Raw genomic sequence first — 15,512 nt, forward strand, 5'->3', positions numbered from 1 at the left:
AAGATTGGTTCTATCAGCCTGCCAATACCCTCTCATTATTTTAATCTCACACTCTGTAATACACTTTTGGATGCTTTGCCAGCAAGAGAAAAACAAATTAAACTGAAGGGTCCCACATGAACACAATGTCTTATTCTGTAAACACCATCACTGACAGTTTCACAAAATAAAATAAAATAAAATAAATCCTTCAAAGTATGCTTCCAAAAGGAGGACAACCAAGGAGCTGAAAAGTAAAAACAGCATAATCATCTGCAGGAATGCCGTTCTCCTTACAGCTTCTAGATTTCCCTATTCCATCCTTAGAGTCCTTGTCACTTTGGATAGCAGGTAACTGTTTGTAAGCTCACAATCTTTTCCAAGACACCCATGTCTTCATGTGCAAGTCTCCCAATTTGGTAAAAGTGGCATCCGGCATACAATCAGTGTTGGAAAACATTTCCTAATATGAAAGAACAGTCTGTTCTTTGAATATCTAAGAAAAAAAACCCACCCTTGTTCATAATTTCCTTTAAAAAATGAAATGAGCGTTACCTTCAGCCAATTTAAAATTACTCTTTCCCTAGGAAGCCTGGGCAACTAGACAAGACTGCAAATACAAAGTCAAAATAAAAGCACTTTCTTTCCCTCCCCTCTTAAAGGGATTTCTCTTTCCTGTGCACTCTCTGTTCTTTCACTCCTGCTGTTCCTTAGAAATGACTTCTAATTATCCCAAATCCTGGACAAGCCTCTGGGGTCTGAGCAAATTGGCTCTCTACCAAGTTTTCCCTTTTCTTTTCTTTTTTCCTATAAATAAGAAATTGTACTGCAGAAGTGCTGCACACACATGCACACATCTTCCAAACGAAATGACAGCCTCTCTGTTGGTTGCCCAGCTGGCCTGGAAGACGTCCTGGGGCGGGGATGAAAGAAAACTACAACTCCCACGAGGCATTGGGGCCGCGACGCCCCACAATTCCCGGCCTCCCCCGCGAGGCCTAAGACAGGCGCTTGGAGGGAGATTAACGGATCAAGGTCCGCGGACAAACCGGCGTTTGAGAGGATGGCTACGTTTGGAGAGAAGCCTGAAGCCGCGACAGAACAAATGGATGTAACCTGTGGCCTGGAGAACTTGCCGGTGTGCGTGTGGCCCCCGGGGGCAAAACCAGCGAACTTCCAGGTAGAGGCGGAACTAGACGGCCTTCCGGGTGGAGCGGGATAGATCGCCCATCCGGAGAGGGCGTGGCTAATGGGCCAGATGGGGCGTGGCTAGGCGGGCTACCCGGAGGGGCGTGGCTAATGGGCCAGATGGGGCGTGGCTAGGCGGCCTACCCGGAGGGGCGTGGCTAATGGGCCAGATGGGGCGTGGCTAGGCGGCCTACCAGGAGGGGCGGGGCTAAGGGGCCTAGCACACAGTGGCTGGGGAGGTAAGGGGTTTGTAGAGGAATGGTTTCTCAGCCTATTGCTTTCCGCTAATGGGTGGACTTGTAGTGGTAATTTATGGTTAAATGATACTATGGGCTCACACCTTTGAAGCACTGGTCCCTAAAGTTTATTCAAGAGTCAACACTGCTGAATGCCTGGCTAAAATACAGGTGTGTGTGTGCGTGCTGGCTACATTTATTCTTTACCACTTGAACCACATCCCCAGCTCTTTCATCTTTCATTATTTCTGTGAATACTGTCTTGCCCTCTCCCAGCAGACAGGACGGTGATCCTCCAATTTATGCATACCAGACAGCTCGGATAGCAGATGTGCAATCTCTGCATCCAGCCTGTTTTTTAATTGATCAAGGAACTTTTTACCCAAAGCCAACTTTGAATTATACACCCTCTGGAGCTCATCTCAAGCTGTTAGGATTACAGACATGAGCTACCATGCCCAGTGATTTTTTTTTTTAATTCAAAAAACCAGTTGAGAGCTTATTATGCGCCAGGCACTGTGTTAGGCTAGGCCTAGAAGATGGTAACTCATACAGTTCCTGCTTGTGGGCTGTAGGAAAGTATAGAGGTACTTGTTTCCTTTTTTTGTTTTCTTTAAAAGTAGCTAACATGAAAGAACAAATACCCTCTGTTCCATTCCTAAATTCAACAAATACTTGTTGAGAACTGAATTTTTGCCAGGTGGTGAGTTGGGCTACAGAGGCCACAACAAGCAGAAAAGCATGCTTCCTTCTCTCAGTGTTAAGAACTGAGTGATCCTGTCATTAGTTTTAACTAAGTATTTGTGTTTAATGAAGACTATTGTTTTGTGCATATGTGACCTCTGTGAATCTATTTCCAAGTTATGAATTTCTTTGCCTTCTCCAAGAACCTGAAAAATGACTGGTCTAATATTTTAGTTCATTTTCCATATTATGTTAACTTTCTCAAAGGTAAGTTATTTAAGCCAGGCACCTTTGGCTCACACCTGTATTCCCAGCTATACAGGAGGCTGAGATCTGAGGATTGCATTTCCACACCAGCCTAGGCAGGAAAGACTCTGAGACTCTTACCTCCAATTAGCCCCCAGGAAACTGGGAAATAGAGCTGTGGTTCAAAGTCGTAGAGCATTAGCCTTGCGTGAAAGAACTCAGGGACTGTGCCCAGGACCTGAGTTCAAGCCCAATGACCAATAACAACAATGATGATATTTGTACAAGAATCTCCTTTAGACTCATCATCATAACTAATGTCCACATTACGGGATTTGACATAGGTTTGATATAGTTTTCTTTTTTTTTTCTTTTCCCACAAGAAGGATTTATTCTTTTTTTTTTATATATAGTTTTCAAGTTAAAATAAGTACTTTGTTTAAAAAAGGAAGAGAGAGAGGAAACAAGCAGCCTTTGTGAGTGCTTCTAAATCCTAGACTTGATGATGGGAGTGAAAGTCAAGAGAATAAAATACAACCCTACAGTGTACGGGCACAGTTTGCTAGCTATCTGGGTATACACGCAGCTCTAGATGGAGCTGGAATCACAAAAAGATTGAATCCTTTCTGAGGATGGCTATTCAAAGCCAGCCCAGCCAGGAAAATCTGTGAGACGCATCTCTAGTTAGCCACAAAAAGCTAGAAGTAGAAATGTGGCTCAGGAGGTAGAGCACTTGTCTTGAGCACAAAAGCTCAGGGACACCAGCCAGGCCCAGAATTCAAGCCCCAGGACTATCAAAACAAAAACAAAAACCCTTACAGTGCCTTCAAACTATTTCTTTCCCCCCCAATACTGGGGTCTAATCCAGGGCTTTACATACTTAGGCAACTCTATACCACTGAGCCCATCTTTCAGTACTCTTCTATATATTAAAGGAACCAGCCCCTCTGAAAGCTCAAAACTACATGCATGCTTGCTCTAAACTGTGATTTTTACAGGCCTACACACTCCTAAGAATTAAAGCATGAAAAAAGTCAAGGTAAAAAATAACTTTGTGTCTGATTTGCTTTTCCTGACTATGTGAAAAGGCAAAATAATAATATTCAGATGTTCAGATTGGAAGCAAGTATATCATAATGTCATCAGTGTTGAAAGCCAAGTAGAAAATAAGCTAATTGATTTCTTGAGCTAAGAGTCAGATCTACTCATTTTTCAGGTCTCTGAAAGCAGCTTCAAACATTTTTAAGATCTCCACTGAACCTTGATGAGAATTATCTGGCTCACAGTCTCCTAATAACTGCTTAGAGCAAAAACAAACTTAAGAGGCTAGAGGCCAAATACAGAGATTCTTGTAGTTGGGATTTCAGCACAACCAAAAAAGGAGAGAACATACTTTCTTGTGTAATACAATTCAAAACTGAGGTCCAGGTTTTAATCCCCCAATATTCTGTAGTGTCACACTTCAATTTCTGGGGCTTTGATACACAATGTCACTCAAGAGAACTCAAACTTCTAGTAGAGGATTCTCAAGGGCTGAAACCAATCAAAAGTAGTTCCTGGGCTGGGAATGTGACCTAGTGGTAGGATACTTGCCTAGCATGCATGAAGCCCTAGGTTTGATTCCTCCATACCATATACACAGAAAAAGCTGGAAGTGGCAATGTGGCTCAAGTGGCAAAGTACTAGCCTTGTACAAGGACAGTGCCCAAGCCCTGAGTTCAAGCCTCACGACCGGCAAAAAAAAAAAAGTCTTCCTGACCCTGTTCTGGGTCCAGAATTATGGGTAAGAAACCTACCTCTGTCTTTACACCAAACCTTTCCTTGAGATGTGTTTATTAGTCAGATAGGACCTACACACTTAGTAGTAGTAAGCTCTCCAGTCTGTCATGTTCCGATCACAAGATGTATGTGCATAAGTACAACAGGTTTTCCCCACTCAAAATGGTAGGTTTAACAGAAACTAAGAGACAAATGCCTAGCCAGGAAGTTTAATTCCAGAACTTGTTTTCTTCACCAGCCCTTTCTATGTAAATTTTTTGAACTATTAGAATATAGCCATGGATTCTCTCATATTTTCCCCTTACAGCAACTATGAGATAGATGTGTTAGATAGATAGATAGATAGATAGATAGATAGATAGATAGATAGATAGATATAGAGATATATAAAAATACATGCATAGATAATAGATGTTTTGAGATTAAATACTTTGCCACAAATATGGTATATTATAAATATAATATCTACAATTATATCTGGAAGATTAGCCAGCTTATAATAAAGCCAAGGTGAAGGCAGGGCTCAGGAGGTAGAATGCCAACTGAACAAGGAAAAGGTCTTGAGTTCAAGCCCTGGTACCTGCACAAGAGGAGGGGATGGAGGGACAGAGGTAGGGGAGAGAGAAAAGGGAGAAAGAGAGAGGGTAGAAAAAGGAAAGGAACAAAGAAGAGAGAGGAAAAGGAGGAAAGGGAAAAGGAAGGAAAACAGATGGTGGGTATATAAGAATATATGTCTATAGCTATACACTCAATCTTTGATGTCTTCTTGGTTTATCCCCAGTAGCCTTCCAGGAACCACCTTTTTGGATCCCTGTGGTCCACTGCTTTGTAACAGGAAGTATGATACCCACCATGACAAGTGTTACAAATTGGAGGCATTTTAGTGTAAGAGCAGAGGCCACCCAATCTGTAACACACTTTCTACAATCTTTCAGCTAGAGTGTGGCTCAGTGGATAGAGTTCTCACCTTGAGCAAAAAGAAGCTCAAAGTCCTGGGGCTTGAAGTCAGGGCCAGGGTACTGACCCTGAGCTTCTTTTTGCTCAAGGTAAGAACTCTATCCCCTGAGCCACACTCTACTTCTGGCTTTTTTGGAAGTTTACTGGAGATAAGAAGCTCAGGGTCAGTACCCTGGCCCTGATTTCAAGTCCCAGGACCAGCAAAACCTTAAAAATAAAATCTCACTTTAAATCTTTTAAAATAAGAAGCTTTTTAAAAGCACTTTAAATCTTTTAAAATAAGATCTTTCCTAGTTAGAAAACTACATGAAGTCAGACTTGCTTGTAAAGGAGTTATCTGAAAAGAATCGCTTTAATTTATGTAGTGTACTTAAATATATATTTAAATATATTTAAGTATATATATTAAATACATATTTATATATTAAATATATATTATATATATATATATCTTGGAGAACAACTCCACTTAAAAGGAGGCTTTAAAAAAAGCTTCACAGTCATGCACAAAAATCCTCACTTGACAAATCATTCAAATGTTTGGAAAACTATTTACATGTTAACATGGAGTGTTTGAAAAGCTGGAAGAGCCTCTGTGCTTGGGGTTGGGTAGACACATACCTGTTTGCCTAGGCCTTCCCTTCTTCCTGCCTGCACCATACCCTGCTGGGCTGCAGCTGGGAGAAACTGCACAAACCAAACCACTTTTGCTCTCCACCCCCAAATCCCTTTTCCAGCAGAAGGTTAGTGTGTTCTCACTGCTTCTCCCACTCATCACCTTCATCTTTCACCAGAGATGTCACTCCTCCCCACAGCTCTGCGCTTAAAATACAGGATGCAGCACTGAGCTGCATAGCCTCACCAAAGGCTGGGCTAGGAGCGTAAATGCTATCCTACCTTTCTAAAGCTGGGCTGAGAGACACTGGTGGCAGGCAGACTGAAGCATGTTTGGGGCCAACATTCTTCCTCCAGCTACCCCATCTATTCTATTCAACTGGTGTCTTGTGGAATTGTTTGGGACAACATGCCAGAAGCCTTTTCTCTGGAGCAGAAGAAAAGTCAGCTCCCAGAAACTGGAATAGTTGAGGACACACCTTGGTAAAATTTCTCTTTGACCTCTACTAGAAAAAGCCACTGCTGCTTCTGAGCAGTGACATTGCTGCTTAGTCAATGCAAGGCTTCATCTAACAACACACATCTCCCAGCAATGGCTGCTCTCTGATGAAGCCAAACATCCACTGTGCTTCCATCACACACACACACACACACACACACACACACACACACACACACACACACACACACACACTCTGCATATCCAAACTCACTAGAAAGAAGGGTCTGCTTCTGTTTCCCCATTCGCCTTGGGTCACCCAGCTTTGTGTTACTGCAGCAACATACCTGAGATAAGCAACCTGAAAGGCTTATTGTGGCTTAAGTGTTAGAGGCTCCAATCCATGGTTGGCTGGCCTCACTGCTATGGAACCTGAGCTGAGGCTGAGCATCATGGCAGAGGTATGTGAGCCAGGAGGCTGCTAACCTCATGGTTGCTGGAAGGGAAGAGACTGAGGTCCCAGGGCCTCCAGAACCCTGATGGCTGGACTTCCTCCCACTAGGTCCTACCTTTTCAAAGGTCCACCATCCAACAGTGTTGTGGGAAATGTTGACCCAAACCACAACATAGTTTCTTATCTACTGCGTGCTTATCTTACCTCTTTGCAAACGTCATCAAGTCCTTCCTGAAAGAATGGTATACAGAACAAATTAAGTTCCACACCACTAGACATGGCGATACACACATGTGACTGTAGCCCTCTGGACACTGAGGTAGGAGCAATACAAATTTGAGGTCAGGAAAGAAGGGAAAGGGGGGAGAGGGAATCTATACATTAAAAAAATGTGCTGGGCTCCATGAAAGACATTTTAATCATCAGAGGCTCAGAATCTACTTCATGATCCAGTGAAGAATAACCAGACATCAGACTTCTTTTTCTGTATCACTTAATATAATGTTCTGAAAATACAGGCACATTTAAAAGACCAAGAGTTGTTTAGATTATCCCCTTTTTTCATTTAAAGATCAAGACGACAGGGGTCAGATGTTGAACCCCACGCAAATAACAATTCAGCAGACATCTCCCTGATGTCCAAAATCTGAGGAAAACAAACATGAACTCCGAAGCTGTTTCTGGTTATATAAAAATACTGGAGGGTTTTCTATTATGCAGCCTTTTACTTAAAATGAAGCCACAGTTTACATCTAAATATGATTTTTTTTTTTAAATTTCAGGCACTGTCTTAGTGTGCCGTGTTGTAAAGAGTTTGTCCCGTCTGGTTTTGTTTTGTTTTTTTCCTGTATGCTGGAATTAGGAAGCACCCGAGCCCAAAGCTGCCTGCACGACATGACATGTTCACGAACCATTTCTGTGTCTTACAGTACAGTCCCGATCACGTCGCCGGCCCCGGGGCCGACACGGACCCCACTCAAATAACCTTTCCCGGGTGCCTGTGCATCCGGACCCCCTGCCTCCCTGGCACCTGCGCCTGCCTCCTCCACGCCAGGAACTACGACGACCGTCTGTGCCTTCAGGACCTAGGCCCGGAAGCCAAGTACGCCCAGCCGGTGTTCGAGTGCAGCGCCCTGTGCCCGTGCAACCCCGACTGCCCCAACCGCGTGGTCCAGAGAGGGCTGCAGGCCCGCCTGCAGGTGTTCCAGACCGACAGGAAAGGCTGGGGGCTCCGGGCCTTGGAAGGCATCCCGAAGGGAAGGTTCGTCTGCGAATACGCCGGGGAGGTGCTGGGCCCCCGCGAGGCGCGGCGGAGAATGCGCGCCCAGACCGCCCAGGACGCCAACTACCTCCTGGCCGTCAGGGAGCACGTGTGGAACGGGCGGGTCCTGGAGACGTTCGTGGACCCCACCCACATAGGCAACGTGGGGAGATTCCTCAATCACTCCTGCCAGCCCAACCTGCTGATGGTGCCCGTCCGCGTCCACTCCATGGTGCCCAGGCTGGCGCTCTTCGCGGCCAGGGACATCCTGCCAGGAGAGGAGCTGTCCTACGATTACTCGGGAAGGTTTCTCAACCCCGCGGGCCCCGAGGCCCAGGAAGGGCTTGAGGACAATGACGAGGGGACACTGCGAAAGCCCTGTCACTGCGGGGCCGAGGCGTGCACGGGCTTCCTGCCCTACGAGGGAGAGGCGGGCCACAGCTGAGCACGGAGAAAGCCACCCGCCTGCTGTCCCACACCACAGATGGCCTGGGGGATGGGCGATCGAATGAGGCAGGAGACAAGATCAACACCTCCACTGCAATAATCACAGCCTCTTCAGAGTGTGGGGTGTCCATTTTCCTGTCTCCTGTTCCAACCTGTGGTCCCAGGGACTCCATTACAGTGGCACACAGAGAGTGAAGGCATGTTGGCATATGAAACATTGTGTGTGGACGATTCAATAATTCTCTGGTGGCTGTAGACATTTGATACGGATTCTCTTTGACAATCCAGTTGTTTATATGATCAAAAAAAAAAAACAAAAACCAAACTCCCGTTTTCAGTACTAACCACTCAGCCTAGATGACTTCATTGTCATGGCTGAGCATAGCATATATACATTTTACAGTTTGTCTTCAACTCCGCCTTGGCACACTGAGGCTTTCTCCTATTGAAATTGACATTTTAAAATTATCAAAACCTAGAGCGAGGAAGTGGAGCTGTGGCTCAAGGGGTAGAGCACCAGCTTGAGTGAAAAGGCTCGGGGACAGCGCCAGGCCCCGAGTCAAGCCTCATGACTGACAAAGCAACAACAACTTGAATCAAAAAGGATGACCTCAGTTGGTATTGCTAATAGAACAAGTATATGAAATTCTCATTTATAGTTCTGTTTCCAAACAGAAAACAAGAAAAACACTTTTTATGGGAAAATAGGAAATAATTTAGAGATAGGATAAGTCATTACTTTATTGCCCATCCCACTATCACCAGAACAGTGGATGCCTAATCATGTGCAAAAGTAATTAAATGTTGACATATTTGATATTTTTGCCAACTCTTAATCACATAAAAACCAGTGCTTTATATTACAACTTTCGTGAGGTTATGAGGAAACATTTATCAAAGCAGGAAAATAACTTGATAACTTTTTTTTTTTTTTTGCCAGTCCTGGGGCTTGAATTCAGGGCCTGAGCACTGTCCTTGGACTTTCTCAAGGCTCTACCACTCAAGCCTCAACACCACTTCTGGCTTTTTCTGTGTATGTGGCACCCAAGAATTGAACCCAGGACTTTGTGCATGCTGGATGAGCACTCTAACTAAGCCACGCTCCCAGCCCCCATCTTACCTTCTTTGCTTGTCTGGACAGGGGTGGGATTTTGTCCACTTCATCTCATTTATTTCTTGTTTTTGTAGCTGTTAGGCACATAAAATAAAAAGGAAGCCAACAATATCATCTGTCTCCCTATCCCTGCTGCCTTCCTCCTCTCTGCTGGATCTCTCTTTGCTACCATGCAGCTGCCCATCAGTGATGTAATTAAGTGTTGGGTGTGAGGACTGAGCACCTATCTGCAGGTGGCATACACCTTTCAGTCCTTCCCAGGGATGTTGGCAGGCCACACAGCACCACTATCCCCATGGTTTATAAAAGCACTGATTGATTGGCTCCATCCCCAGCATTTCTGACTCAATAGACATGAGGGATCTGGGAATTTATATTGCTTCTCTCTTTTTTTTGTTCTGGCAGTGCTGGGCTTTGAACTCTAGATGGCATGTTTCATGTTCTTCACTGAGGTACATGGAAGATCACTGGAGGAATCTGAGAAGAGTAAGGACAGGATCACATTCAGATTTCAACAAGATTGTTCTGGACACAATAAAAACTGACATTGCTGGGCAGGAGGAAGGACGCTTGGGGTGAACCACTCAGGAGAGTGTACATAGTAGCCCAGGGGAGCAGAGTAAGTGGTGGCTGCAATTAAAAAGACAGGAACAATACAAGATTCAATATGGCACCAAAAGCCATAGGTCCAAGCTGGTCCTGTGGCTCACCTCTATAATTGGAGCTACATAGGAAGCTGAGATCTGAGGTTCATGGTTTAAAGCCAGCCTGGACAGCAAAGTCCATGAGACTCTTTTCTCCAATTAACTACCAAAAGACGGAAGTAGTAGAGTGCTAGCCTTGAGCAGAAAAGCTCAGGGGCAGAGTCCAGACCCTGAGTTCAAGCCCCATGACAAGCATACATGTACAAGGGCTCGGAGCATAGCCTAGTGGTAGAGTACTCGCCTAGCATGCATTGGGTTTGATTCCATGGTACTACATACACAGGAAAAGTTATAAGGGGGACTGTGACTCAAGTGGCAGAGCACTAGCCTTGAGCCAAAAGTGTCTAAGGACAGTGCCCAGGCCCTGAGTTCAAGCTCCAGGACTAGCAAAAAAAAAAAAAAGAAAATCCCCTCTTCTTCACAAACACTGGCTTTTAGTACTTCTGTGGAGGAAGCTGGTTCACTGGCAGTGTTCATCTTCAGAAAATATTTCTTTTAATATCTGACCATCAAAAACTGAATTAAAAGTTTTCCAAATAGGAAAAAAAAAAGTTTTCCAAATAGAACATCTTGTTCTGAACAGGCGGTATCCTCCCCACCCCCTTCACACCGCCCCCCTCCCCATACACACACACACAAAGGAGGTAGGAGACGAAGAATCACAGGTTCTGGCATGACAGCCAGAAAGTACATCAGTATCTCTCCAAATTTGTCCTCATCAAACACAAGCTCTGGCCATTAGGATTCCAACTGTAGAAAAAGAGTTAAGGAAAGGTGGCATAGAAAGGGGTATACTTACAGGGCACCATGGGTCACACCTATACACCCAGCTACTCCAGAGGCTGACATCTGAAGCTCATGATTTGAAGCCAGTCTCAACAGGAAAGACCATGAGACTCTTATCTCCAGTTAACTACCAAAAAAAAAAAAAAAAAACTACAAGTAGAACTGTGGCAGAACACTAGCTTTGAGGAAAATAGCTCAGGAGCAGTGCCCAGGCCCAGAAAAAAAAAAAAAAAAAAGTATGCTCAAACAGGGCAGAATAGTGCTGTAAGCATCCCTCCCTCCCACACCAGGAAGGAGAGGTGACCAAACAGTGGCACCCCAGGGTCCTGAAGGGAATTTTAATCAATCTTTCTTTTTCTTTTCTTTTTTTTTTTTTTGTGGGTCTTGAGGGCTTGAATTCAGCCTGGACTCTGTCCCTGAGCTCTTCAGCTGAAGGCTACTGCCCTACCCCTGGGCCTGGACGTTGTTCCTGAGCTCTTCAGCTCAAGGCTACCACCCTACCTTTGAGCCAGCCCTACTTCCCATTTTCTAGAGGTTAATTGGAGATAAGTCTCAGGTCCTTCTGTGCCCGGGCTGCCTTTGAACTTTGATTCTCAGATCTTACCCTCTTAAGTAGCTAGGATGACAGCCACGAGCCACCACACCCGGCAGGAATTGTAATATTTCTAAAGGCATTTAGAACCCTGGACTTTAACTCACAAGGCTTAGGAGTCTTTCTTAATTTTATCTGTGTACAGCCATATGCTTTATTTTCAGTCTACTGAACAAAAACATGTTTTCAGAATACAAGAGCAATGTGTTCAATAAAAATAGGCTTATTTTCTCTATAAAACTCTTAGGAGACTTATAAGGCAACGAATGAGGCAAGTTATATGCTACCAGTCATACACAATAGACTAATTGGAACCAGAAATGGTGGAAGATGATGAGGATCCCAGCACTGTGAGACTCTGACTCAAAAATAATACACATTATGAAAGAGCAAATGGAATTGCTCTTCATCAACACTTTTCAACATTTTAACTTCCCCTTAAAACAATAACAACAACTCTGTTTACCAACACATTTGTACATTTCTGGCTGGTTCAATGCCTTGCCTTCCTTCCTTGGACAATGGCATAAAGTCTTTAAGGAGGAAGAAATTCATTTGGCATTCCAATTTCAGCTTATTCATGTATAAACAATGCTACCTGGTGAACACACGAGCCAGAATCATTTATCCTGAAGAGATTATATGGGACACTAAAATTCCAAAGAACCAAGTTCATGTTGCAAAACCTACAGACACCAATGATACGCTCAAGGTCCTAGAGCACCGAGACATGGCCAGTATGTTAACTTTACATTGTCAAAAGCTGGAGTCATTTATCCAACATTGATTAGGCAACTATTGCACACCAGCTACTGTTGAGGTGGTCAAGACTATAGCGAAGCTTCCCCATCATTGTCTTATAAAGCACTAGAAGCATAAACGTCACTCCTCAGTTCAAAACGGCAGTGTTTTCTTCACTCATGGATGCTATTCACATAATTTCCCAGTGAAGAGATCCTTAGAATGTGAACAGAGCCAGCATGGTGGTAACACCTGTGATCCCAGCTGCTGAGGAGGGAGGGGGCGATGAGGTCTGAGATTGTGATCTGAGGTCTACCCTGGGCAAAGAGTGCAAGAAAGATGCTAAAGTGAATAAATAAAAGCAAAAAGTGGGGGGGGCTGGGAGTTGAGTTCAAACCCAAGTTCTACCCAAAAGCAAAAAAAGGGGAGGGGGGATCTACAATAGGTTTACACTAAAGGTAGGGATACTTCCCAACTGGTTTTCTAGGATTCAGAAGAGAGTCAAAAAACAGAAGTCACAGTAGCAAGACCAGAGACAGAGTGGTGGGGGCTGGCAGTGTCACTCTCCTCATGGAAAGTCTCCAAGCATGAGGTTCCCTCCAGCTCTCTTCCTTTTCCTGCAGAACCTAACTAAAGCTCTCAGGGAAAGGAGGCCCCACAGTGCAAGGGATGAAACTGCAATTTTCCAGTTTATAATCCTACACTTTAGTTTAACCAACTTAACTCTTCTGGAGGGAGAGTCCACAAAAGTGAATTTTCGCCAGTCACAAGCTAGGCCTGGTCCAGCCAGCAGCTCTGGGTCCCATCCACTGCTGGCAAGACCAGATAACTTGTCAGCCTGGCTTTGACTATGTTTATTTAATGCGGAGAGGCACTTGAGGTTAGAACTAGCTCTACCAAGCCAGATATAGGAAAGGTCAGAGTGATTAACTCAGCAAGAGGCTCCAGATCACCCAACCACAGAGCGAGGAACAACATGGTAAGCGCTGGCAGTCAGCAGGCAGTGGAAATGGTGGGCAGAGAGGAGCATGAAAGCGATTTGCTCCCAAAGGCTGACTTCATTAACTGTGAACCACTTCTGCAGAAGGGAGCTGTTTGCAGAAAGGAGACTGAACAGAGCTATACACCCTGAGATTGTATTTCAGCCACAGAAAGCAGGAAATGCTCTCTCAGAACCAGAGGAAGACCTGTTAGACTGCATTCATCACCCCACAGAACTTTCCTCAGGCTGAGCTACGTGGGCTGGCCTCACCTTTGTTTTAGGATAAAGAAACCATCGGAACATAGGAATGGAAAATGTCACTGTCTCTGCAGAGACACGGATCACCATTCAAAGTTACTCCATGCTGTAATATGGGATTAAGGTGTGCAAGCATTATCCTGCAGCACTATCTGCTCAAGGTGCTAAAGATATAAATAAGTACAAATATATTAATTGGAACATTTTAACAAGGACAACTGGAAAAAAAATCCATTCATAGGAAACTTAAATAAGCTCGGCTATTTAAAAGAAGCTATGCCCATAGTGCTATGCAGTACCTTTATGAGCTATATAAAATATATTTAATTGAATTGTATTATTTACAATATGACTCATCCTTTCTGGTGCTAGAACTGGAACCCAGAGCATCATATATGCTAAGCAAGTGTTCTCTATTGAACTATACCTTCAGCCCAACTTCACCTTATTTTAGGGAAACTGTAAGGGCTGGAGGCTTGGCTCAGGTGGTAAAGCACCTACCCAGCAAGTACAAGGCCAAGGTTCAAACCCAAGTACCACTGGGGTGGGAGGGGAGTATACATTATGAATACTTCTGTTGTTTACATATTATTGCATACATTATGTACCATGTACCATTTCTATGTGTATCAATGTATGTTTACCAAAAAACCTGTTCATTATACGACGACATAACCGTGTGTACTCACACATACACACATTTGTAAATGCAAAGAAAAGTCTGGAAGGACAAACTAATACTACTTACCTGCTGGAATGGGTTTGAGCAAAGAGTACAGCTCACGGAATAAAAAATTTCAAGTATATATGTTTTTTCTTTTTTGTTGTTTGCTTTTGTTTTAATTAGCTTTGTTTTTGTTTGTTGCCTCGGGTAGGCCTGGGTTCACCACATGTCCCAGTCCCAGTCTTTGGGGTTTTTTTGGTTTCTTATTTTTACACTATGCATTTTCTTACTTTGGTAAATAAAACTAATAATAATAATAATAATAGCAATACAGGTTTTTTGTGTCATTCACTTGTTGTGGTGCTGAGGTTTGAACCCAGGGTCCCACACTTACTAGGCAAATCCTCTACCACATAAGCCACACTTCCAGTTGGTTCATTTCAAGACGAAGTCTCATTTTATGCCCTGGGCTGTCTAGGCTGCAATCCCCATACGTGTGCTTTCCTGTGCTGCTGTGGATGACAGGCGTGCACCACGACACATGTCACCAGCCACTGGTTGAGATGGAGCATCTCATGCGTTCATGCTCTCTAGCCTCAAACAGTGAACCCCAGATCTCCAACTCCTGAGTAACAAGGGGGTTGACCTGCTGATGTGGACTGCTTCACATAACTTCAATACCATTTTCTAAATAAATGTGATGGAGGGCTGGGAGTTTGGTCTAGTGGTAGAGTACTTTCCTAGCATGCATGAAGACCCGGGTTCAATTCCTCAGTACCCCACATATATAGAAAAAGGCAGAAATGGTACTATGGCTCAAGTGGCAGAGGGCAACCCTCGAGGAAAAAGCCCAAGGACAGTGCTCAGGCCCTGACTGCAAGCCTGGGACTGGCCAAAAAAAACAAAACAAAACAAAACAAACAAAAAAAGAAATGTGATGGATGGGAACATGATATTCTTTTTTCTTTAAGTGCTAGTATGAGGACTTGAAATCAAGGCCTTACTGTCTATTTTATCCACTCAAAGGTATGTTCTGCTAACTTGAGCTGCATCTCCACTTGTACCCTTTTGCTGTTTAACTGGAGGTGAGAATCTATGGAGAAAAGAAATGAAAGGATTTTTTTTTTTGTTTACCTGGCCTGACTTTGAGCTGAGATTTTCAGATCCCAGCCTTCTGAGGAGCTAGAATTACAGGCGTTATCCACCAGCACCAGGCTATAGGAGTAAGACATTCTTAACAGAGGCACAAGACACTCATATTATCTGAGGGGTAAGATGAAAAACCATGCCAGGACCTGCTCCCCCTCTGCAGGGCACATGCTTCATCTTCTCTTTAAAAAGTCAGAGGTTGTAACAAAGGCCTAGGGACACTGATCTATGAAATCA

The 15,512-nt window shown here is 44.0% G+C and overlaps 1 protein-coding gene across 1 annotated transcript; it reads left to right on the forward strand.

Annotated features, from left to right (window-relative positions):
* Positions 1-973: 973 nt before the first annotated feature.
* LOC150042824 (histone-lysine N-methyltransferase SETMAR) lies at positions 974-9,359 on the forward strand. Its single transcript, XM_090323857.1, has 2 exons — positions 974-1,159; positions 7,507-9,359. The coding sequence occupies exons 1-2, from the start codon at positions 1,043-1,045 to the stop codon at positions 8,281-8,283; spliced, it is 894 nt and encodes a 297-aa protein (XP_090179983.1). The 5' UTR covers positions 974-1,042; the 3' UTR covers positions 8,284-9,359.
* Positions 9,360-15,512: the final 6,153 nt, after the last annotated feature.

Source organism: Megascapheus bottae, chromosome 33 (genome assembly GCF_031878675.1).
Source record: "Megascapheus bottae isolate mThoBot1 chromosome 33, mThoBot2.hap1, whole genome shotgun sequence".
Taxonomy (NCBI): domain Eukaryota; kingdom Metazoa; phylum Chordata; class Mammalia; order Rodentia; family Geomyidae; genus Megascapheus; species Megascapheus bottae.